The sequence below is a fragment of the Homalodisca vitripennis genome, chromosome X (genome assembly GCF_021130785.1).
Source record: "Homalodisca vitripennis isolate AUS2020 chromosome X, UT_GWSS_2.1, whole genome shotgun sequence".
NCBI lineage: Eukaryota > Metazoa > Arthropoda > Insecta > Hemiptera > Cicadellidae > Homalodisca > Homalodisca vitripennis.
In genome coordinates this window covers 100,667,501-100,692,068 of record NC_060215.1, presented here as the reverse complement: position 1 = coordinate 100,692,068, position 24,568 = coordinate 100,667,501, and the positions used below count along the sequence as shown (strand labels likewise).

At 33.8% G+C, this 24,568-nt stretch overlaps 2 protein-coding genes across 2 annotated transcripts in view; one reads left to right on the top strand and one right to left on the bottom strand.

Annotated features, from left to right (window-relative positions):
* Positions 1-4,481, bottom strand: part of LOC124369748 (charged multivesicular body protein 5) — a 36,426-nt gene extending 31,945 nt beyond the window's left edge. Inside the window, exon 1 of the mRNA XM_046827819.1 lies at positions 4,248-4,481. Coding sequence (XP_046683775.1) covers positions 4,248-4,316 — 69 coding nt within the window. The 5' untranslated portion in view covers positions 4,317-4,481. The remainder of the gene's footprint in view (positions 1-4,247) is intronic.
* Positions 4,482-9,410: 4,929 nt separating this feature from the next.
* The window catches only part of LOC124369747 (transmembrane emp24 domain-containing protein 7), a 31,976-nt gene continuing 16,818 nt past the window's right edge, over positions 9,411-24,568 (top strand). Inside the window, exons 1-2 of the mRNA XM_046827818.1 lie at positions 9,411-9,716; positions 15,075-15,320. Coding sequence (XP_046683774.1) covers positions 9,513-9,716; positions 15,075-15,320 — 450 coding nt within the window. The 5' untranslated portion in view covers positions 9,411-9,512. The remainder of the gene's footprint in view (positions 9,717-15,074; positions 15,321-24,568) is intronic.

Below are 24,568 nucleotides of genomic sequence, written 5' to 3'. Positions count from 1 at the left end.
AACTAAACAATTTAAGAACTCAACTAGCCCGGATCTTTATGGTTTGAGTACAACTATGATTAAATTTATAATTGATGAGATAGCCGATCCCTTGTCTGCTGTAATAAATTTGTGTCTGAGCCAAGGTGACTTCCCTGAGGTGCTCAAGATTTCTTGGACAGTTCCTATTTTCAAGAAGGGTAACCCTGAGTCAATATCAAGCTACAGGCCTATATCCCTGGTTCCTGCTTTGGCGAAGGTGTTTGAGACTGTCATGAAGAACCAACTGGTCGACCATTTTAGCGCAACAACTTGTTCTCAGAGTCCCAGCACGGATTTTGTGGGGGTAGATCGACAGTGACTGCGGTTTCACATGTTAGCTCGAGGATTCTCAACGCCTTTGAGGAAAGGGGCTCTACAGCTTTTATCCTGGCAGACCTCAGCAAAGCTTTTGATTGTGTGTCACATGAAATGCTGTTACAGAAGCTGGAGACTACACTACAGAGAGCTGATCTATGGAGTTCAACAGGAGGTACTGCGGCTACTACGGTCCTATCTGCAAAATCGTAGGCAGATGATGTCAGTCATGGGGGCCAACTTCAAACCACTGCAAGTGCGCCACGGTGTTCCACAAGGATCTGTTATTGGGCCAATTCTATTTTTGATCCTCATCAACGATATCAGCTTGCTTGGTGATTTAGTGTTATTTGCAGATGATACGACCATTCTATCTGGCGGTGATACTCCTGAATCTGCTGCTCTCCAAGCTGCCAACATCTTTGCCAGGGCTGAAGATTGGTACTCAGCAAATATAGGTTAAAGCTGAATACGGACAAAACTCAAGAGATGATGTGTACCTTGAGTCGAACAACTGGCTGGGGAACAAACACAACTAAACTTTTGGGCTTCACTCTCGACCCAAAACTGTCTTACAGTGCACATATTGAGACCGTATGCACGAAGCTGGCCCGTGTGACATTTTTGCTGCGTAAACTGACTTTCCTTCTCACGGTGGAGCATCTTGTCACCATCTATCATGGACTCTTCCATAGCCACCTACGGGCTGTTGATGTGGGGCCATGCGCCTGGCTGCTCACAGGTGCTCCAGTTGCAGAAGAGGGCTGTGCGCATCATCTCTTTATCTAGGTACCTTGACCATTGTAAACTTTTTGCCAGACTGGGGATCTTGACTGTCTTGACTGCCAGTACATACTCAACAGCTTGCTATACGTTAAGAGCAATGAACACAGTTTGCCCACCAGAGCCAATAATCACCTTCGTAGTTTACAAGGAGGGGACACCATTTCCTTAGCCTACTGTAGACTCGGTACAAAGATGAACTCTTTTCCTATGCTAGCTATGAGAATGTTTAATGTACTGCCTCTACAAGGCATCTACGGCTGGAGGTCTTCAAGTCTAGGGTCAAGACTTGGCTGCTGAGGAGAGCATTCTACTCACTGGAAGAGTTTTTTTTAGTAGCGAGTTTGACACTATCTTGCCGCCATATCCTGGGTAAATAGTTTGTAAATAGCTGAAATTTTAACAAAATGTCTTGTGCATGGCTAAATTTTTGACACCATCAATCCAGCTACCTGGTCAGGGATGCAGATAACAAGTATCAAGTAAATGGAATGACTCAATAACATGCCGAACTACGTTATAGGTATTTCATATTATGTATAGTTCAGCTATTTTTTATATCTCAAAAGTAACAATTTAATAATGTATTAAAAACTATATAGGTATGTCTATACAAAAAGCAACTTGTAAAACTTATCTTATTATTTTAACAGATCTGATAGCTTGTGACACAAATAACAAATATTATTGCCACTGTAATTGCGGTCATTACTTAAATACCACACAAATGATTTTACATCTTCAAACAATATTATTATATGATATATTAAAAAAGCAAGCATTAAATTGATTTTAAATAACTAATAAGAATAGTTTTGTTATTGACAGTTTAACTATTTCTAATCGATAATTTGGTTTGCTAATTCGATTGACGTGTTAGCCGCTTAATATACTGGATAGCCAACTTCTCCAATGTCAGATTATGTTGTATGGTTTAGGACGTGATCTAAGATCGGAAAAGTATCTATCAGAAATACTTCTAGCCATCAGCAAGGGTGCCACCCCGCACTACTGGTGAAAAAGGAAACACATCCCTCGAGATAGTACCTAAATTCAAGCGTTTCTAAAGGTTATGTTTAACTTTGATATTACTAATAAAGTATTTACAATAACCTAATATAAACCTACTTATATTGCATAGTGTAATATGTCCCTTACTAGCCTCATTGCTTGCACAAAATAGCCTCAACTGTTACTGTTAACAAGTAACCCAAAATTCGTTATGAGAACACCAAATCATTCAGCTGTTACTGAAACAAAATATCCCGGTAATAGGTTATCATTGAAATACCTGTTATTGACACTAATACTGCAAATCTTTAATGGCGACAAGTGGACTGGTTATGCATATGATTTAGATGTGTCAGACACGTTTAATATAGTAATTCCTTCAAAAGAGTAAATGTTACACTGTTGTGTTTGTTATATTTTATAAATACACATATCCTACATTGTTTTTTATTCGCCATAACATCATTACTTATTATACTGTAATTTAAAATACATCGTAATTTGGTGTAAGTAGTTCTATCAAGGATTCTTTACTCATGAATATTGATGATTTGATATTATCAATCACTTGAGTGTTAGACGCTTAATTATACTGCAGCAAAATTACCTTCAGAACAGGATAATTATCATAAAAATGGCCAGAGCGGAAAAATACGAGTTTTGCGTTATTATTATTATCGTCCTATAGAACAAAAAAAATATAAGGTTTGATGGGGTGGAAATGAGAAATAACGAAGTTCTACAACATAAAAAATGGAAAAACTGTTCACGCGCGGAGTAATATTTCCATGTTGTACATCCACGTCGAGCGTCACGTGACCTTTTGTGACCATGATTCAACCTTGTGATGACGTCATCGGATGCGTCGCCATCTTTGCAAATGTAAATGAAAAATAATACTGAAATGAGCAGAACTGTGATCCAAATGAACAATGTTTTTCTTAATTTCAAGCTACAAATTAATTGTTATCGAAATGAGACGAGTGCCTCCGGCCATCAGCGCAGGCTTCGGCAGCACCTTCGGTCAATGAAATAAAAACATCCCTCGAGATAGTATCTATCAGTAAAATATCAAATTCTAGAGGGGCTGATCAGAAATATAAATTGAAATGTAATGGAAAGGCAATTATTTAAAGTGAAAAAACTTAATAAATCATGAAAAACTCTAATATAAATATATAGATGGACATGAACAGAGAACACTTACTTTTTCTAATTTTCCTATCGCAACAAACAACAAAGTCTCCCGATTTAAAAACAACACGTGACCGCACGATGAACAAATACGCTCATTATTAAAAATTCCATGTTCAATTAAAAAGGAAATAATTTCGTTTCGGTTAAAACGTAAACTCTTTATGTGCCCTACTAAACACTCTGACACACACAATTCACAAGGGTTGGTCGAACTAGTGGATAATTGATTCATAATTGTAACGCACTCACTCAATCTAATCTTACTGAACACGATATCTTGTGAAGCACTGACTCATGCCCCGGAGAACTCAGATAACAGATACGCTATCAGTCCCGGCTGCAGATAATATTCAAGTAAACAGATTATCCCGACACAACACACAAACTGAACATTAAAACATTAGAAACTTAAATACTGATGAATATACCCCCTAAAATCATGTTATTTGTCATTTGCACCCCCTTGTACTATATGTATTTTTTGTTCAGGAGGGTGAGCAGAATACATTGATAACGTCAAATTCGTGATTTGCCGCTTCGGCCTTTAATCTTATAATATCCCAGAACAGATTTAGTCTAACACCAATTCAATACCATGAATATCGATGATTCGATATTATCAATCACTTGAGTGTTAGACGCTTAATTAAACTGCAGCAAAATTACCTTCAGAACAGATTTAGTCTAACACATTATTAAACTGAGGGCATTATTATATTATAAGTATAATTATATAGCATATATAGGTTAAATCCCACTTTTTGACTTTTGGATAACTGTCAAATCAAAAACCCCTATAAATCATTTCAGCTTTTGTAGCAGAATTATAAATTTAAAGACTCGCCAAAACGGATTTATACATTGTGAAACATTACTCTCCAAAGAAAATATCTAACATAGGTTCTAGGTCTATTACATACCCCTTGTATAACATCGTTCAGGTTTGGAGGAGGTTCTTTAGGTTTTCCTCTACCAAATAGTCGGTTCATTATTACAAATAAAATCTATACACAATGACAATTTAATATCTTAAACTGATTTCACAACAACAAAAACAAAGCAATTTAACTCCCTTCAACTGTAAGTCTTTATATTTTAGTATGTTATGATGGTTGGTTACCAGATGACTAACTTAAACATGATTATTGACAGTAAATGATGTAACGACACACGGCCCACTGAATATTAAATTTCATATATACAGGACGCTCTATACAAAGTTCATTTTTTAATACCTTATTGACATGCGCAAAATTGTAACTAATGTTATGTGTTTGAAATTTTTGTTTAGAGCATTACCATTTTTCGATTTAGAGCATTGAACCAACTATAGGGACTAATGGGAGAGGACGTTCAACGTCACGAACAATATCGAAGGAGGCAGTTGCAGATTGAACCAAAATCTAATTTCAAGAATGAATTGGAGTGCGTGGTAGGTAATATGTATATCGTAATAAAAGTGTAGGGTTAAATACAAGAGATAATTTTCTTGCCATTGCGTTGGTGTAGATTATCGCTTGCTATCGGTGTGTAGTCTGCGCTGTTTAACGAAGGACTATCGCATACACGTGCTACACTGATATAGCAGAACTGACAGGGAAAACCTTAAATCATACCAAACCAAAGCTATGAGAATGACGGCTCGACCTCACTGATTTGTACTAACAGTATGATTCTTAGATGTTTACTGGCAATGGCATTTGGGGAGACATGCGGGCATAACTCCTGAAAGCAACTCTAAGGAGCATTAGCATCAGGCTAACTACGCATTGAAGACATCACTCAACGAACTTTACCAGTAGAAATATTTCGAGCTTGCCCGGCTGTTATATTAAACTTCCCATCGCAATAGTTGACTATCCTGGAACTGCTAAACCGCTCGCAAATGAACAAACTGCTGTATAACTGCATGGCGTTTTGTTTTATAGGCTGCAACAACCACCGGCGCACTTCATTGGGCTGTGTTATATTACTACCGATATATTTCAGATATATAGCCCAGCCAGTGAGTTCTATCCAGAGCTCGTAACGGATACACCGTGAGTAGCTAGTGTAGTTATTAGTTTCTAACACACTATTCGTTCAGCCAGATAGAGCGGCTTGTCGTCAAGTAAAGTTTTGAAAAGTCTCGGCCTGGTTAACAAAAACACATGTTTATATAGCGATTTTCCTGTGTCACGCTAAAGCAAATCTTTGAGAAAATTTGCGGATAAGATCTGAATTGTACATAACACTAGGATTAGTAAATATTTACTGACAACAAAGCAGGGAGATTATCCCAGTGCAAAACTAGAAAAAAAACTACTCCATGGAGCATCAGCGTCAGATTAGCTGCAAACTGAAGACAAGCAAAGGCACAACAATTGGCCATCTGAAATAGTCCATGGCATCGTCTGCTTACTGTCTGAGAAGGTACGTCCCAATAGCTGACTATGCTCGAGCTGATACTGAATATTATAGAAACTGACTTTATAGATGGCAAAAACTGTAACGTTGGAAACGTTGAAATCAGATAACAAATGACTGACTAATTGGAAGGTTAATCCAACCATGTCTAATAAATTTAAAATACAAAAAAATAGTAACTTTGTGTTGTGTAGAAAATGTCCGGAAAATCCTGTTTCCTTCGCAATCCTACCATCGTTAAACAAACAATTTAAAATGTCTTCACAATATGGTAACATTTCAACAAACAAACATTGTAAAAAAATAAAAACATTCAAAGTAATTTGGAATCTGTCATTTTTCCATTGTCGTACTGTTACCTTATTGTGAAAAAGTTTGAGATTGGACATACATAACCGGACAAAATTAACAATGGCTTATTTGTTATCCGATTTTAACAAATAAAGTGTTCTTAGCTTGGGTAATACATTTTCTAGGAATAACTATATTATATTTATTTTTTCCTTTTTTTGAAAGAAAAATTGTACTTTTTATCATAACTTATTTTAAATTTCAGACTTTTTTAATGTTAATTTTAAAATTCGCACGCACTTTTTTATTTATATTTATTTATTTAGCCATCTATATAAAAACTTTGGTAAACATACATAAAGAGAGACAGATACATACCAAAAAGGGATAGATCATTGGTCGCAATTAATTTTTGGCTCCTTTTGATCTGTAGAGCAATACCCTGAAGTTTGCGTAAAGAGTTTTGCTACACTCTGTATACATGCCCGTATTTTGAATTTAGTGCCCCTGCGTCACAAATCGCTCTTCGCCCCGCTACCATTTCTACTTTATCTTTCCCATCATTCTCCAGCCAACCCCATTCTCCCATCATATATCTGGCATACCTTTTACTTTGCTGGTTTTTATACATTATAATTACATACATTCAATAATCCACTGTTAGTTATAAGGTTTGTGTAATCAAACACGAACATGAAATTCAGGATTTGTAAATTAGAACTATTTATTTCCGTACAAATCTGGTTCAAATTCACACTACAATATTGTACAAACAGATAAAATGTATATATTGTAATTCATCTTGAAATCGGCTTCATAGCAAGCAATCAAGCAATTCATCTTTAAACCTGCAATTGCAATCCAAAGTCCTCATAGGAAATGGCCAAATAACAACATAAGTAGTTATTACGTCTTCTTCTTGCAACCCATGGTGAGAGTGTGCTACGCATGATCATGGCAACACCACCCTAGACAGTTTAGCGGTTTGCGCGTTTCAACTAGCAGGTGTCTCTTTCGGTAAATTAACAAAATCTGTTCAAAGAAACCTGTGTTAAAAATTAAACCCTTGAGTAGTGGTTTACAAAACCACACGCCCAAATAATGACATTTAGAACTCCATAACGAAACCATTACCGATTTTTAAAACATCGACAAGAACAAAATTTAAGATGGCAATTAGTTAATATCATATAATTCAAATATTGTAAAATTACACAGTTCAAACATACATTTTGTACCATCTTTTATAAAGATTTGTTCTCAATCGGATCACAAGTTTCCGAGTTACGAAACTCAGTTTCTGGTTTCAAACTGGTAAAAAAAGGAAACAAACAGTTACCTTTAATCGTGTTACCAAAATAAAAAGTAAAACTTATTGTTCGTGGATTATTATATTTATATGCTTAAAATCATAAATAAACAAGTTAAATTTTAGTGTAACTCCTGATATTGTATCTCTACCCATTAGTTCATGATTAATGTTTAAACTTATACTTTTTGATCCGAGAATAGTAGAGCGATAGGCTCACAATTTTATGACACGATTCATCAGTAATGCAATAGAGTATTATAATTATTTTAATTTATGTAAATTTTTATTTTTCATGTTAAAAAAATTAAATATTTTGCCGTTCCCCGAACCTTGCTGCCCTGTGAATAAGCAAACAAAACACGTGCCTAAATACTATCCTGCCTGTATATAGTTAGAGGAATATAAATTGGTACAAATGTTGAGTTTAATTCCAGTTAACCTTTCTCTTAATTGTTTCCTCTCGAATCTAGTGCTGTAGCAGACTTGACTCCTGAAATCTAAAGTCATGTTCGTCTGAGAGGATTCAAAAAATAGTGGCGACAAAGAACGAAGAAGCTCGAACGAACCTCCCCCGCACCCTTTCGACATTAGATACACCCAGACCACAAAAGAGTAGTGTAATCTTGGTAAAGAAGTATTCGCATTGCCTCATCAGGTGCACAACTGAGTGCACCACGATGTTAACTGATACGGTCCCAAAGCACGTTGGAGAAACCGAGTCTCTCTACACATAATGCAGCTATGCATGGAAGGGGAGATTTATCACCGACTATTTATTTTGGATCTCTTCAGACGAACATGACTTCAGATTTCAGCAGTCAGGTCTGTGGCAGCATAAGATTCTATTAAGAGGAAATTTGCTGCACGTAAGAGGAAGATGAACTGGAGCTAAACTCAACATTTGCATTGAATCAGTCTTTTCGACAATAATTGCATTATTTGTAAACTGGTAGTTGGATTAGGATCGATGACATTTATTTTCGGAAATAGATTAAGCTAATTTTACTATCGCCATTATAACATTACAAGACAAAGATATAATATTGGTTTTTATGTAAGGCATTCGTCTAGTCAGAGTTTCCAAATACCTGGCAAAATCCGATAGAATTATTACAGACTCAATATATTTTTATAGAGATATCTTTAGTCTGTGGTATTATTTAACATTGTCTTAGAATGTTTGATATCATAATTGTTGGAAAAGATGTTATAAAATGGGATAAAATGTTCAAGTGCGAAAACACAACATTTATTATTACGTTTTAATACAAATTTATTTAAATCATGTATGAGGACATTTTACACCAAATTCGGGTTTTAACATCTAGTTTTAATGTCACACGAATCTATATTATGATTTAATTGTACAACTAAACCCGGTTTATCATACACTGGATGGAGATTTATTTATGAATAAGTTTCTTTTAGCCAAATGTGTAAAAGCATAATATAAATGCAAATTCTATTGGTTTGTTATTGACGGAAATAACCTCAAGAAGAAAATTAATTAGACATTTTGATTTTAACTTTACCGTTTCGTATCCGGCTAAGAAGCACAATCTACAATAATCCCAAAATTATCAAATGGAAATTTAACGAAACTAAAAAAAACACAAGCGGGGCTACAAGGCACTTCCTATTTTGATTCGTAATTTTGAATAATTAAAAACAGTTAGTACAAATATTTGGTAAGGGGTGCATGCCTTTTATGTTGTTATAAATTAAATTGGTAATTGTAAGTATGTTCACGTGGTACTTATGATGTCATCTCCTAATCCAGTTTTCCGAATTGGGCATTATTACCTGTCCCACTGTCTAGAGCACATGGTAAGAAAGCTTCTCTTCCTTTAGCTATTATCCTTCCACGAAAAATAAAACAATTTTTTGGGTTATGAGTTAGGTTAAAAACAGTGTTAAAGTTTTCCTAATAGACGCATTATATATTATGCCATCATTTTTGTATTTATTACAAAAATGTACTTTGTTATGGTTTCATTACATTACATAATATGTTGGCTGACTATTTTCCTTAACGTGTATTAATCAGCTGTTCATGAATTTCCGGCCACGTTATGGCTGTCGCTGTTGAATGGTTACACTGTCATTCTACTAGAGGGCTATTTATTTGAGGCAATTGTGAAGTTGTCTAATGAAGTGAATTTTACGTTTTTATTTTATGAATTTAGTTTTCACACAAACATCCAGTCATTGTGATAGTGTTATGATGGGTAGTTGGACCAAATGGGTTGTACTTACAGTAATTTTGGCATGTTTTCAAATAGCCGCTGGAGTAGAGCTAACCTTCGAATTGCTTGATAACGCCAAAGACTGTTTTTATGAAGATATCAAACTCAACACAACAGTAACTTTGGAATTCCAGGTTCTACTTTTTATTTCCATATTTATTAGCTAGTTTTATAATACTATGATTAATGAAGATGTCTTTATTGTTAAAAGAAGATCTATACTGGGTACACCTAGCCTCAACAAAGTTAGCCATAGGCTAGGGCTTACTCACCTTGATATTGGAAAGAGATAAGCTTTCAACTAGAACTCGTTTTTCAATTTTATGTTTCTTATTAAAATGCCTATTTTATTTTCTTATTTTGTGGTTAATTAACTGAATGTAATTTTTATAGGCTAGTATCATATGCCTAATTTATATGTAGTTTTTATGAAAGTAATGGCACTTGTAACTAAGAGCCTTGGCTCCTTAGCCTAAGTATCAAAAGCATGCTTAATGAACAAAAGATTTTTAATATCGCAATTAACTCATTAGGGCTCATCGTCAAATATAGGCTATATGGCCTGTGTTTTACTGTGGTGAACATGTTAACATCTACCTGTGGAATTGTAGGATCTTATGATTCCTAGTAGGCTTAAGAATAGGCCTGGGTCTTGCTATATTTCTAACCAAGTTCATAACATTTTCTACCTTCTGGGAATCATGATGTATTTACTAGGCTATAGGTTGACATCGTTGATTTGGTCATCAATTCATCCTTATTAAAATTTTGATGTTTTCAATTGTTAAGTTTCTCTTCATTTATGAAAATAGCATTACATCTCTTCATTACTCCTGATAGCAGATAACATTAAATGCTGCACTGAAAGTTGGCTAGTACGAACCTTACGTACTTACAATTAGTATTGTTATCCTAGTGTCTCTTGAGATTATCGCAACCTTCTTATCACAAAAGAAGTACTTCATTCTTCTGGACAGAATGCCTTATGTTGGGTTTAGCTATACACTACACAATGTGCAGTGGCAGCCAGGTTTAATATCCTATAACTTCTTTTTGTAGGATATGAAATGTGTTTTGATCATAAACATAAGTTTTGTAAGCCATAAAATGAAAAATAATAATAATAAAAATCTCTTAACATAATGAAACAGTTTAATGCCCATGGTTGTTATTGTTGAAACTATCCATTGTTGTCAACAGCTACCATTTTGAACATAAATTTTTCAATGTATTTATATTGTGTATGCAAAATTTTATTCAAATTAGCTGATGTTGACTATGCCCCACTAATCTGGTGGCCATTACACCTTCATGGGACACAATAGTACAAAGTTTGATTGATCAGGATTTTTCTATCACACTGTATAAATGAGTATGACTAGGAAACATGTGGGTTATTAAAATAAAAATTTGAAAAGAGACTCGAGAATCATTCACTGGTACAAAAAAATTACCTAACTACAGGTTTCACTGTCCTTCAAGCAGCTTACTCTTGAAAGGTCAACTTAGTAGGATAAAACCTTTTTTTCAAAGAAGCATCAGCCACGTTACCACAAAACACAAGCCTATCATTGATAATAGGATGCAGGTGTACAATTTAAACTGCCCTTATAGTTCTATTGAAAACATCAGATTTACTTCTCAAGCAGTATAGTGCTCTTTCAAGCTTATAACAAAACTGATCAATTTGACCACTCCATCAGAGACCTGAATCTGTGATAATACCATAAAATGATATTGAAGTCTAAATAATGATACAACTCGTTATTACATCACTACAATGATGTAGCAAGGACTGATCAGGCCGGGTCAATCATAGTATTTAAGTACATTTGGCAATGCTCAGTTTGGCAGACTGGAAAAGCAGGATTGGACTTAGCCAGTTGCAGTTGGATGAGGTAGGCCGCAGTGGTTCATGAATGTGATACATTATATACCATGTATTTTACTGTAGGCCTACAATAAAGTTTTGTTTTCCTTGGTGCTGTTATGTGTGCAGGATGATGACTGATACTGTGTAACTTATGTACGATGTTCAGTTAAAATTAAATAACTACTTACTACTTACTTAATACAGTCTAGATAATTTGAATAAATGTCTTGTCTCTCTATAAACAGAAACAGCTGTTTGAACCAGACACACGGGTGATCAGTATAAAAGACCTAGACTAAAGAATAAAAGCAGATAAAAATACAAATAGGAAAAGAATCAAATTTACAGGCTAAGACTTGCTTGTATGATTTTTTGAGCTTGAAACTCAATTTGAAACATTTTTTTTTATTAAAGGAGATTACTAGTTGATATAGTTATTGATATGTGTTCTATAGTGAAGTACACTGTACACAACTTTTGCATTGTAAAAGCAGGACACATTGGAATATTGAGGACACTGTGTTGTGGGATGTTTAATTTTAGTTTCAAGTCTTGAAATACTTTTAAGGTACCAATTTCAAATTAGTAACCCAGCAAAGGTCTTGGCAGTGTGTATTTAACAAATTATAAAATCAACAATATTTGATTAAAACTTCTATTAGTTATTCTGAGATTAAGATTTGTATTATTTATGAGTGAGAACAATCTTTCTCAGGATGACTTCTCAATTTTCTAATTTATTTATTTTTGTCAGCCACACACATTGTTTATATTTTCGATCTGCAGATTTTGTAGCAAAGTAGTTGTTAATATAAACTTGTCTGTTATGGCTATATACAGGCTGATGTGATATAAAGCATCAATTTGCCAAGTAACATAAGGAGGATAGTTATGCAGCCTCCAAAATTTTCCCATTAGTCTTTCATTGTTACTCTCTTTGATCTTGAACTTATTTATTATAGGTGTATATGATAATAGATCACACACGTTACTCTAAAGTGGTAAGCTATACATGTATCAAAGTAACAACTAAGTTTGATATTCTAATGTATACTCAACAGATACAGCAAATTGCATCAGTGATATGTAATTTGTAAAAGTATATTTATAATCACTGAAATTTTAGATTAAATGTGTCTGTCAAGTTGTAGTCTAAATGTGTATTAAGTTTGAAAGGCTTGACTGTACTTAACTACTACTGTCCTTGTAATTTCTGACGAAATCCAAATTCATACCACTCAGATAACCCTGTCAACTTAAGTATTTCAATCAAAATGAAAATACCCAAACATTCTGTTTTATCGGTACATTGACTAATCCTGCCTAATTAAAAGTGATGTATTCTTTAAACGAGATTGAAGAGCTTAGATAAAATAAATAGCTATTTATTGCCAGAATATCGATAAATAATCATTAATATTTTCTTGAACCAATCAACCAATTGTATTGTCATCTAACATTTAAAGCATTGGTAGTTCCTCGTCTCTCACAGGCCAAATATAGCATATTGCTTAGGTCTGCTGAGCTCAGCTGCTATATAATACTTTTGTTACTTTAAATTTTATTGTGTTATTTGATAAATTTTACACATACAAAAATTTTTATTCTTACGTTATGCCTCCAGACCTTTATAATATACAATCAATAGCCTATAGGTTGATGCAGATCTTTAGTGCATGTTCCTGAGATAAGGCCTAATGTAAGTCTTAGAATAAAAATACAGCTTTTGATAGGTTTTTTAATTTTGTAGAAGTGTTTTGAAGAAAAATATTTACATTAATAAATAATTCTTGGTTAAAGAATAAACATAGCAATATAGGCAATTTCCCAAGTGTAGGTAGAGCATGGGTAATAGTTGAGCTCTGCCATCAGTTACCCATTTCCATAAAATCCCTAAACCCAACTTGTATGTTGAAAGTGTAATATTAAAGAAACTACGGAATGTAAATAATAAAACAGTAAACAATAAAATAGGTTGAGTTATCCTTAATCTTACTCGTGGAATTTGTAAACAGAAACTAAAACTGTAATAGATTATAAAGTATGTACAAGGTATGTTTTTTTAAATAAGTACCATTTTGAAATTCAGCTGCTGTAGCCCTACTGTTGATATCATGTACTTGTGCACTGTCTGCCTTAGTTTGTTAGCAAACCATAGACACAATCATGACACAAATCGATTGTTTTTACATCTGCTAATGCATATTTCAAATGTCACATCAATTGATAATCCATCGGCTGTGAAGTACGTGCTGTTTATTTTCTTGGTGTTAAAAGCGTGAAAGCAATTGAAATTCATTGACAGAATTTTGAAGTGAATGGACAATATTATGAGTGATGGAATGTCATTCAAATAGGTAAGAACTTTAAAAGATGTTCCAAACAATGTTCATTATGAGAAATGCAGTGGACAACCCTCAATGATCACCTATGAATTGTTGCAGAAATTTAATGATAAAGCGAAAATAAAGAGACATTTCACAATATTTTTGGCGTCAAAACTTTATTTAGGTTTAAAGAAGTGTTCTTTATGACGTTTTAATCGAGAAACATGTTTTGCTCTATTACACAGCATTTTACTTGAAACAATTTGATAATCCCCCAAACAGCCCCAATTTAATGCTGAGAGATTAGCATTTGTTTTTACATTAGAAGAAGCATATACAATTAGAAGGACAGTGTTGAAACAACAATAGCGTCAAAATGATTGTGTTACAGTCTGTTAATTCTGGTGACAATCTTCTATGAAGACAGTATACAAAAGGTTGATTTTAAATATGACAAGTGTCTTAATATTGATGGCAATTATGTGGAAAAGTGGATGAAAGAGTTATGGGGTTTCATATCAAAATAAAATTGTTACAAAAAGTTTACTTGATTTTTTTTTATATATCTAATGGTACTTATGTAAAACACATGCCTTGTATAATTGTGTTTACAGTAGTGCGTTCCTATTACTCTAAAAATAGATTCAACAATTAAAACCAAAGCTATAATTTAGCAGAAATTTTCAGATTCTTAGCCTTTTAAAGAAATTCAGAAACATTACTGTTATTATATAAATCATTTCCTTAATATGTCTATTAAAGAAATTAATAGAAAAAAAATGTTTAAAAATGTTAGAACAAACTGAATAAGGTAGGTCTCTTTTGAGCCAATATCATTGACTGACTGGATAGGCACCTTTGATTCGGGAAAACATTTGTTTACTCCGAGTGATTAACAAATTTTATTTATAATGTTTTACTTCATTTCTGCTACATAATAACTCAACATAGTCATACTGTCAAGTTTATATATAAAAAACAGCTGTTATTCACTCGTACTGAAACATTAACAAAGTTTGAGGTTAGCGTACTGAAACAATAAATTTTGCGATAGCTGGTTTTTAAAGTCTCCCTTGTAAGAGTTAATGATAAATAATGACTTCATGGCGAACCTAAGAATAAAAAACAGCTGTTATGTGTGCAGTATGATAAAAATCTAATTTCATTCATAGCATCTGAAGGTTGAAAATGAATGAATTTTATTTGTTTGAGTCAGTGCCTTATAAATTACTCTAATGGGTGCTTTAATTTATAACAGGAGCACATTTGGTAAAATCGTTTATTTGTGACAGGTGGTAACGGGAGGCTCCTATGATGTAGATGTCATCCTTGAGGACCCTACCAGAGAAATAATCTACAGACAAGTCAAGTCTCAGTTTGATTCCCATACGTTTACGACCGTGAAGGAGGGCACATATGCTGTCTGCTTCAGCAACGAGTTCTCGACATTCAGTCACAAGCTGGTGTACATGGATTTCCAAGTGGGAGACGAGCCGCCTTTACCGGGAGTGGGAGAGCATGCCACTGTTATGACACAGGTAAGGATAAGTGATTAATTCTGTTCAAATAAATCTGTATTCCAAGTCTTCATTCAGGGCCTCTACTCGACTGTGAAAACCGGGAATAAGCCGTAAATTTCGTTCACCAAGCCGTGAATTTAATGTATGGGCCATGAAAGTCTCTACAACTTGCTATTAAATGAATCAACACAATCACGACTCAGCTGGTTGACCGCTGCGTGTAGGAGCGACGATTGTAAACAACTGCCACTACTACTAGATCGCAGTTGACTGGCGTTTTGCAGTCCCGGGGACATAGTAGTGTTTGGGGGAGCATCCAACAGTTCACACTGGCTACTAGTTGTCGCATTTGATCGGCAAACTTTGTGGACGTTAAAATTTTCTCGAATATGGATCTTGTTGGATTCGGTTTGAGAGGATTCGATAGATGTTCAATTACGTATAAACATTTGACGACTTTGTACACTATAATGTAAATGTTTTACCGTTTTTTATTTGCATTATTACATATGATATCTCTGGACTAACCACAAAATCAAAACTTTTATTTATTTTTATTGGATTGTTTTATCACTTATAATCAGATAGATCACCTTAGAATAGGTTTTAACATATACCCATACTTATGAGTAATTGTTTATCTAACAATTTATTATTGTTATTTATTTTACAATTATAGTACTTTATAAGTAGATTTTCTCACCAGTGTTAGTAGTTTTGCATGGCAAGAAATGTGCATTTAATAATGATTTGGTTATTTTAATAAGGGGAGCATGTCAAATTACACGTAAATTTCAGTACTAATTCGCGTGATAAAATGTTGTGTATGCTGTTAAAAGAATATTACTTAAATATAAACTTCTTGCTTTATTCTAGCGTAACATATGAATAAATAAATTAATAAAAATCCAACTACTCTTTTTGATTGACTAAAACGGTAAATTAATTTCTCGTACTTCAATCCGATTTAATAGTATCTTCTTCGTCTATGAGGCGGCCTACTGCCATGCACTTAAGCCTCAAGGGCCTTTTGCGCACCCCGGAAGCACCATGAGACCTACCAGTCTATGATAAGAAATAAAATAATGTATATAGCCTACATGAATAATCATCAACTATGAGTCCTACCTTTTTGTTTTTTATAAATATTTGTTGTTTTAACATTCACCTTTATACATTTTAAGTACAATTTTAATGGGTTTACAATTCTACTTCACTGCAGGAGTAATTATTTACTGTTTTCAGTTTTCAAAACATGTCAATTTTTATTTAGTAGTTTTCTACATTTTAGTGCTGCATTATCAGTTATGATATTCAAAATTTTATGTTTATATAAAAATAATATAAAAATGATTATTTATTTTAGCGGACAATCAATAATTGTAATAATATATATTGCTACAGAACATTAATAATTTTGATGTCCATGATTATTCAGATTGTTAATAATTTCTTTTACAAACGGTTCTAAGATGAACACACCAGCATTCATATTACAAGAAGAGTGGAGCGTCCGCCACTATCGGCGATCGGCTGGCAGCCCGTCTGAATCCTTGCAATGCTCCTGCATATGTACTATGTCGCCGCTGTCGGCTGCGATCCTGTATTGGTGGGCGGTTGTTTGTGATCATGGTGCTTCCATGTTAAAAATGTATGACTTAAACTTTGTACGCTTATATTATATATAATATGTAGTTTATAATAGAAGTAGAATGTAATCCTTTGTTGTGGAATCAAGAAACGAGTTAATATTCCACACTTGTTTGTTGAATGATTTTTCAGACATTTGGTAATAAGTTTTAACCCTTTGCACGCCAAGTAATTACGTATATGTTTTGCCCTAGCGCCAAATTACTGAATATTTAAATTTTTTGAAAACTGTAAAGCCATTTTTTTATTTGTTTAAGTAATTGATTTAAAGAATAAAAAACCATGAAATGCTTTTATGGGCATTTTTTTAAACGAAATATAGATATTTTAAGTACCAGTAGGTATGAAATGAATGAAAACGTTATTTTGATAAAACTGTATAATTTTTACAAACGTATACCGGTACATGAAGTAGATATGATGTGTGATAAGTAAATAAATACACATTTTGGAAAACAGTAAAAAAATATCTTACAAACTGTTTTCTGTTTTTTTTTTTACGAATAATCGTCCAAAGTATGTAACCCCAAGAACGAAATCGTCAAAGTCCGGATCGTCTGCGTTAGCCATAATTATGGCAATATATTCACAAGTTACGTCAAAATAATAAATAATAGTTATTACTATAGTAATAATTTTAATAGTTCACAAGCACTAAACGTAATATAAACTAATAATAAAACTGTAAAACATAAACTGTCAGTGAGACATAGGACTTCACGAAATGGCGGCGCTTCACGAAATGGCGGCGAGTATAATCGCTTTGGGCGTTTCGAGAAGTACGGGAAACAAACGTGAATAGAAAGAAACAGCTGTTACCGATCGATACTCCTCAAACGTTCAGTTGGCACATTAGCTAATGCACTAGGCAGCAAAAGTGACTTTCTCTGCCATCTAGCGGCAAATTCGACAACTATTAAACTATCTAATGTTGTAAAATGTAGTTCGCGATATAACTCGCTATGGGCACTGTACGGACTTTAATGCATGCGAAATAACTCGCTTATGGCGTGCAAAGGGTTAAAAATTCGGACTTCCCGAACCTTTGAGTGCAGTAGCATTAGGTAAAGCTGTCTTGATAGAAACCTGGAACTCAAGATGGAATAAACTCTAAACTGTGTTGGCACTTTTCAGTCTCTCCTGTGTTGCCTTAAATCATGAAACAGGGGAGCATTAGAATAAATAAAAAATATTCATCATTGATGCTGTTTCATGAAGATACTACTGCTGAATGAGAGAAGGGGAACTTGAGTCACAGTAAAATGCCGAAACTGGTCTTGGCCGCCTGAAAGGGTCCTGCAATATTGCTGCCACAGCCAAAAGCTTTTATCAGTCTTTCGACGGCGTTTTGTGGCCTGTGTGAAATCGCGGTAGGACCGATTGTCGTGGGTTGTTGTGATTAAGCTTGTGCAATTCTCGCTCGTGTGAACCGCTCCTATGGGCCGATTAATAGTAAGAGCTCTGTATGATACAAGTGGGAAATTTCATCTCCATTTTATTATCATTATTTAGCAAACTATACCGTTGGACGCATACCGCCCCCTTCTTGTGTCGTACCCAAGATCTAAAAATCAATGCCCATTTTGTAAATGCATCCGTCCATTTCTGTTCAAATCGTCGACATCTTTAGTAAGATAAGAGAGAGCTGCATTTGAGAAACGAAACACAACTGTACTCAAGCTGAGTTGAGATTCAAGAACCGGCAACGGTTGCTGGAGTGCTGAGGCTTAGGCCACTACACGCACTAGTGGCTTGTTGTCGCGCTAGATACTGAAATCAGCCACTCCGTGTCAAACACACAATTTTTTCTATTGTTATTTGTAATGTTTATATAATCTATCGACCGTGAAATTACTATTTTTTACCGTAAAAACCGTGAAAGAACCGTGAATTTAATGATTAAGATTGAGTGGTAACCCTGTCATTGCAATCAAGTCCTTCTTTATAACTTTTATAATGGAAGTTAACCTCAATGAGTGTTAATAATGCTGTAATGAGTCTAAAATGGTTATCTAATATAAGGATGCCTATCTAAGATAACTAAATAGAGCAATCAATTTGGTGATTTGGTGGCTTAGTGATCCTGTTCTTGCCAGTTACTCACCTTCCTGGTATTGGTGGTTCTTTAGTCATTTTTATCCTGTTGGACTTTAGTTTAACCTTTGGTATAGTTAGAAAAATATACAATTTGTATAAAATGTAAAATGCTTGAGCAGTAAATTTGCCTTACACATAGTTCAGTGTAATTGTGAAATTGAAACAAACTTAAAAAATAATGTAAAAAATACAAATTTACAGAGTTGATCTACCAACACGCGCAAGTAAAAGTAGGAATAAATCATTAACCAAATTGAAGAGATGGAACCAAGTACAAATATGGCAAGGAAATACAATCCCTGAAATTACCAACAATGTGAATGTTGAGTTAAGCTCCATTTCGTGTAACACATAGTTCAGCGTCTGAAATTTGACGACGTCTCACACTTGATCTCTGGAATCTGGAGGCTACATCTGTCTGAAGAGATCTAAAAAAGTCAGTGGCGAAGAAGCTCCAGATGAACTCTTTACATTGTTTTTACATGAGACACACCTAGACTACAAAATCAAGTGTAATCTAGATGAAGAGGTGTTCTCATTTAATTCAGACACTGCATTAAGTGGAAGGTGAAATGGAGCTGAACTCAACATTTGTTTTGAGCTAATCCTTCCCACCGTAGCTATGTTATGTGTATGATCAACAGATTGAACGCATGTCTATCTATAGACAACGGTTCTTTGGTAGGCAACCAGCTGCTATTTTGTCACCCTCTCATACATGACTTAGAAATCAGTATAGCCATGTCATCTGGATATGATATTCTAATTTACAGTTCTCTGAACTAAGACTTACAAAAGGTTTTATAAGGAAATTTAAAAAATATTTTGTAATTTTGCTTCTACTATCATTGTGGTTTTTTTCGCTGTCAGATGTTCTTGTCACAATAAGATAGTTGTTGCACTTTTGTTAACGTGTTCAGAAGGACTTCTTAGTCCTAAATTCAAATAATAAAATAAAACCCTTGAAATTTTAATATTTATCTATTCGTTAATGAACAGTCACGATATTGATCTTAAACACACACATAAACATCTAAATTTGATAAGGTTAGTAGTGTATGAGTAAGCCTATCCAAGAGCTATTTATTAGGTTTGTGCACATTTGCAACTTAAAACTGATTGTAACTTATTTTTTTATCTATCTGAATAGATACAAAAATTATTTTTTTAAATCATCCTACTATTATAAATATGGTGCAAGTCTTGTTAGCTTTTAATTATATTACACACATTAAGAAAGTTTTAAAGATAAAAACATTTATGTTGATGATACAAGCAGTGTGTTAAAAACTAATTATTGAGTAATATAAACAAGTAAATGACAATGTTCTTAACATTGAACTCTATATTATTTTTTTAGGAATTTTTAAGTTGAAAATGCTATATAAAAACCAAATGAAAAGCAGGTTAACATTATTGATTCCATTAAAATTTATATAGTGAAATTGTCACTGAAATCTAACTCTGTTAAAGAAATCATAGGTTTTCACAGACTATCCTTGAATCACAATTACTATGGTTTTTTCAATTACCCCCATTGTTTGTAAATTTTGTAGAAAAATTGTTGCTGATCTTTACTGTGGCCTGCTTGTTTAATTTATCTGGTTATTCACCAACTTTGTGTGTTACAAACATGGAAAACACGACTATTCAAGTATGTGTAAACATATTCAAATGTAAACATTGGACATGCATCAAATTAGTAAATCAATAAATGTGAATCAAACATTCAGAAGTCAAAAGTCACAACAACGTTGTGTGGAAATTGGTGACTGAAACGAAACACAAAGAATTGATGCCACACAAAACACAAATAAAGCCACCCCTGCATAACACCAAACAAAGATGAGTATATGCCTAGTTTTGTAGGGATACAAAACCTAATAATACATTTTAGCTTGAAACATTAAAACTAATTGTCAGACATAAATAAAAGTTAAATCAATGTCAGCCAACTGTATGAAGTCTCTTTGTTTGGTGGCTGATTGTGGCATAACTGATGTGTCTGACGGTATTAAGTGTGTCAAGCCAAAAACACGTGATTGAGCAAACAGTTATCAAACACATTTGAACTCTTTTGAGACCCTCTCATTTTGATTGCCAATAAAACTAGCCTGGGTGACAACTAATTTCTTTCTCAGGGGAACTTTCTCTTAAATGAAAAACAATGTTTTGTGCTTGTATTATGCAACTTGGCTCTCATCTCTTAGACCATTTATAAAAAACTAAATGTACAACATTTACACAGTAGAAGAAAATAATAAAGTAGAAAAAATGATTTTAAAGTGATATTTTTGATAAATAAGAGTTACACAAATGGATGGTATAAGTACCTTGTACTTTGTTTGGAAGTTCACCTACTATAAGATTATTTTCTAATAAAACAAAGATACCAAGATTGTAAAATTTAGCCTGGAAAGGAATAAGTTATGATAAAACAACATATAACCAGATTACACTATCATACAAAAGCTTTCTTATCTATGGATAGTGATAATAGACACAGTTTGACTTTCTTGAATTCCAATTTGAATTTTTTTCCACCAGCCAGAAGTTTTTATTTTAAACATTTATAAGGAAGGTTATAAAATAAATAGTATTCATGCTACTAGAAATTAGTTAGAAACAATATTGTAAAAAGAAGAAGAATTTTTTGTGCGTGCGTGCGTGCGTGCGTGCGTGTGTGTGCGTGTGTGTGTGTGTGTGTGTGTGTGTGTGTGTGTGTGTGTGTGTGTGTGTGTGTGTGTGTGTGTGTGTAAGATATTGTTGGCATATTGTTATATATATATATATATGTATGTGTATATGTATATATATATATATATATATATATATATATATATACATATAATTTCAATAAACATTGAATCGCAAAAAGCACTTGCTCCACCGGGACTCAAACCCGGATCTCTCACTTGCCGGGTGAATGTGCTACCATTACACCACAGAGCCCTCACTTTTTACGATTAAATTATTTTGTATTTGGCCGTTTCTTTCACATATGTGTTTAACCCTTTGAGTGCCAAGGGCCGATTTAATCGGCCTAGCAACGTTTCCACATAGTGCCAAGGGCCGATGTAATCGACCCGATGGTATTGACGAAAATTGCCAAGGGCCGACTAGATCGGCCTTTCCAATATTGGTCATCCTGTTGCTAAATATTGACGTATAAAATCTTAAAACGTATCAAATTAAAGCCCAAGAAATGTATGACATAATTCACGTAGTGATAGGTTGTATTTATAGTATACAATATTTTTATGTAGCTGATATCTTGAAGCCTGTGGCGCGAACCTCCTGTTGTCACGCTGCAGTCGTTTTGTTTACGTTCAGTTGTTTTTGCTAGCTGTCTAGTGTGGCTGTGTTGACATTTTGGTTAATGTTTTCAAAGTTTCCTATTTTTATTATTTCAGTTCAATTTCATTATTGAATAAGGTATAATTTGCCGAAATGAGTAAAAGGAACAGGTCGCCCGTAATCGAAAATAGGTCGGATTCCGTTATATGCCCCCAACGCTTAAACTTTTTTCAATGAACTTAGAACTTTGTAACACGATGTAGTTGAGTAACAGAACTAACATTATGCCCCCAACGCTAATTTAACTAAACTAACCTAAACTTAAATAATCATGTGATGCCGCGCGGCCTGCTATAATCTGGATTCTCGAGAAAGATAAGATAACAGCGACAACAATACCGATCGCCATACCTGGAAATGCTTGTTGATTGATGGAATGTTAGTTCTGTAACTCAATTACATCGTTTTATAACGTTCTAAGTTCATTGAAAAAAGTTTAAGCGTTGGGGGCATATAACGGAATCTGACCCCGAAAATTCATTAATTCATTCTTATGATAAAAACACTCACTCAGTTATTTCATCTGAAGGATTTAGTATAATGGGCCTAATGAAATAAGCTCAAAGTAATTAATTTAAGTCTAATCATAATAAATAAATAACAGTTGTATAATCTACCTTGATTTAATTTCTTAAAACTAGTAAAATATATTTTACACGAACAAGAGTAAGCGTGCATGTTGGGGCAGGTTTTCAGCATTTTGCAGCAATATATAGAAAAATTCAAAACTCAGTTATATATAAATGTATTTTTATGAAACTTGGTACATGTATTCCAACTAACATGGGGAACATAAAATTGGCACATAAAACTCATAAAACAAAAATAAATAAGTACTTTTTGTATCTTGAACAAAAAAATGTGTTTTTTGTTTTTGTATTTTTGTTTGCACATATATAAATAATTTGTTTTAATTTATGGTCAAAATAATATATATACCAATTTGTAGCCTGTATCTTGCCCTAAATAATAAAGCAAAAAGTGTCCCATTATGTTAATCTTTAAGGAAGGTGTTAATTTTTTAGTAAATTACTGCAGTAACATAAAAATAGTGCTTGGCACTGAGGGGAATGGCCTGTCACAAATGATTGGCACTGGCTGCATGACCCCCACCACTTCGCGTGGCACTCACCTGTCAAATGACTTATATTTACATTCATTAAATTCGTGTAAGTGGCAATAGCCTAATTTAATTTCAATAAACATAGAATCGCAAAAAGTACTTGCTCCGCCGGCACTCGAGTATTTACATATTTGTATATACTATATGTAAATAGTACATACATACATGTCCGTATTTAGTAATTTTGCACCCCTGTGCCACCACCACCTCTTCCCATCATCCACCAGCCAGCCCTCTGAACAATACACATACATTAATTTACACCTCACACACACATAAGTGCCAAAGCTATGATTTAACATGTATTTAACATAATTTTTACTTTGTGGTTTACTATAAACTACCTACACATTTCTTCATTAATCCACTGTTCTAAAGTTGACATAAACATAGAAAATCAAAATGTGTTAAATTGGTCCTATTTGTTTCCACTAAATTATAGTCGTAGACAAAAATAATAATAATTACAGTGAAAAATATTTAAAAACTTGCTGGATTTAAAAATTCTTTCTTTGAATTTGACCTTTAGCTTATTTAAGTAGATGTTTTCTTGCTTGCATATAGGAAAAAAATCGTCATTTACTTAATCAAAACTTAGACTGTTTGGTATGTCTGATTCAGTGCAAAGCACTGCTGCATACAAATATCGAATGTAAATATTGTAAATAATGTAAATATTTTAAAACGGCTTCCTACCAGTCAATTAAGTTTTAAGCCTGCCATTGCTAGCCCGTAGCCCTCATGAAAAATGGTCAAATATATTAAACAACAGTTATTACGGCTTCTTCTTGCAATCCTGGGTGCACGATCATGGCAACACCAACCTCGGTAGTCTGGCAGTTTGTATGTTTCAGCGAGGAGGCACCAGTCGTGGTAAATTAAGAAAACCTGTTTAATGAAACCTATTAAAAATTATCGTTTTGAATATACAGTACATTTACAAAATTATACAAGATAATGACTTAAACAACTCTATAATATGACCAATGCTGAATTTGATTTTTTCCACCCGGTGAAGATTAAAAGTTAATATGATAAT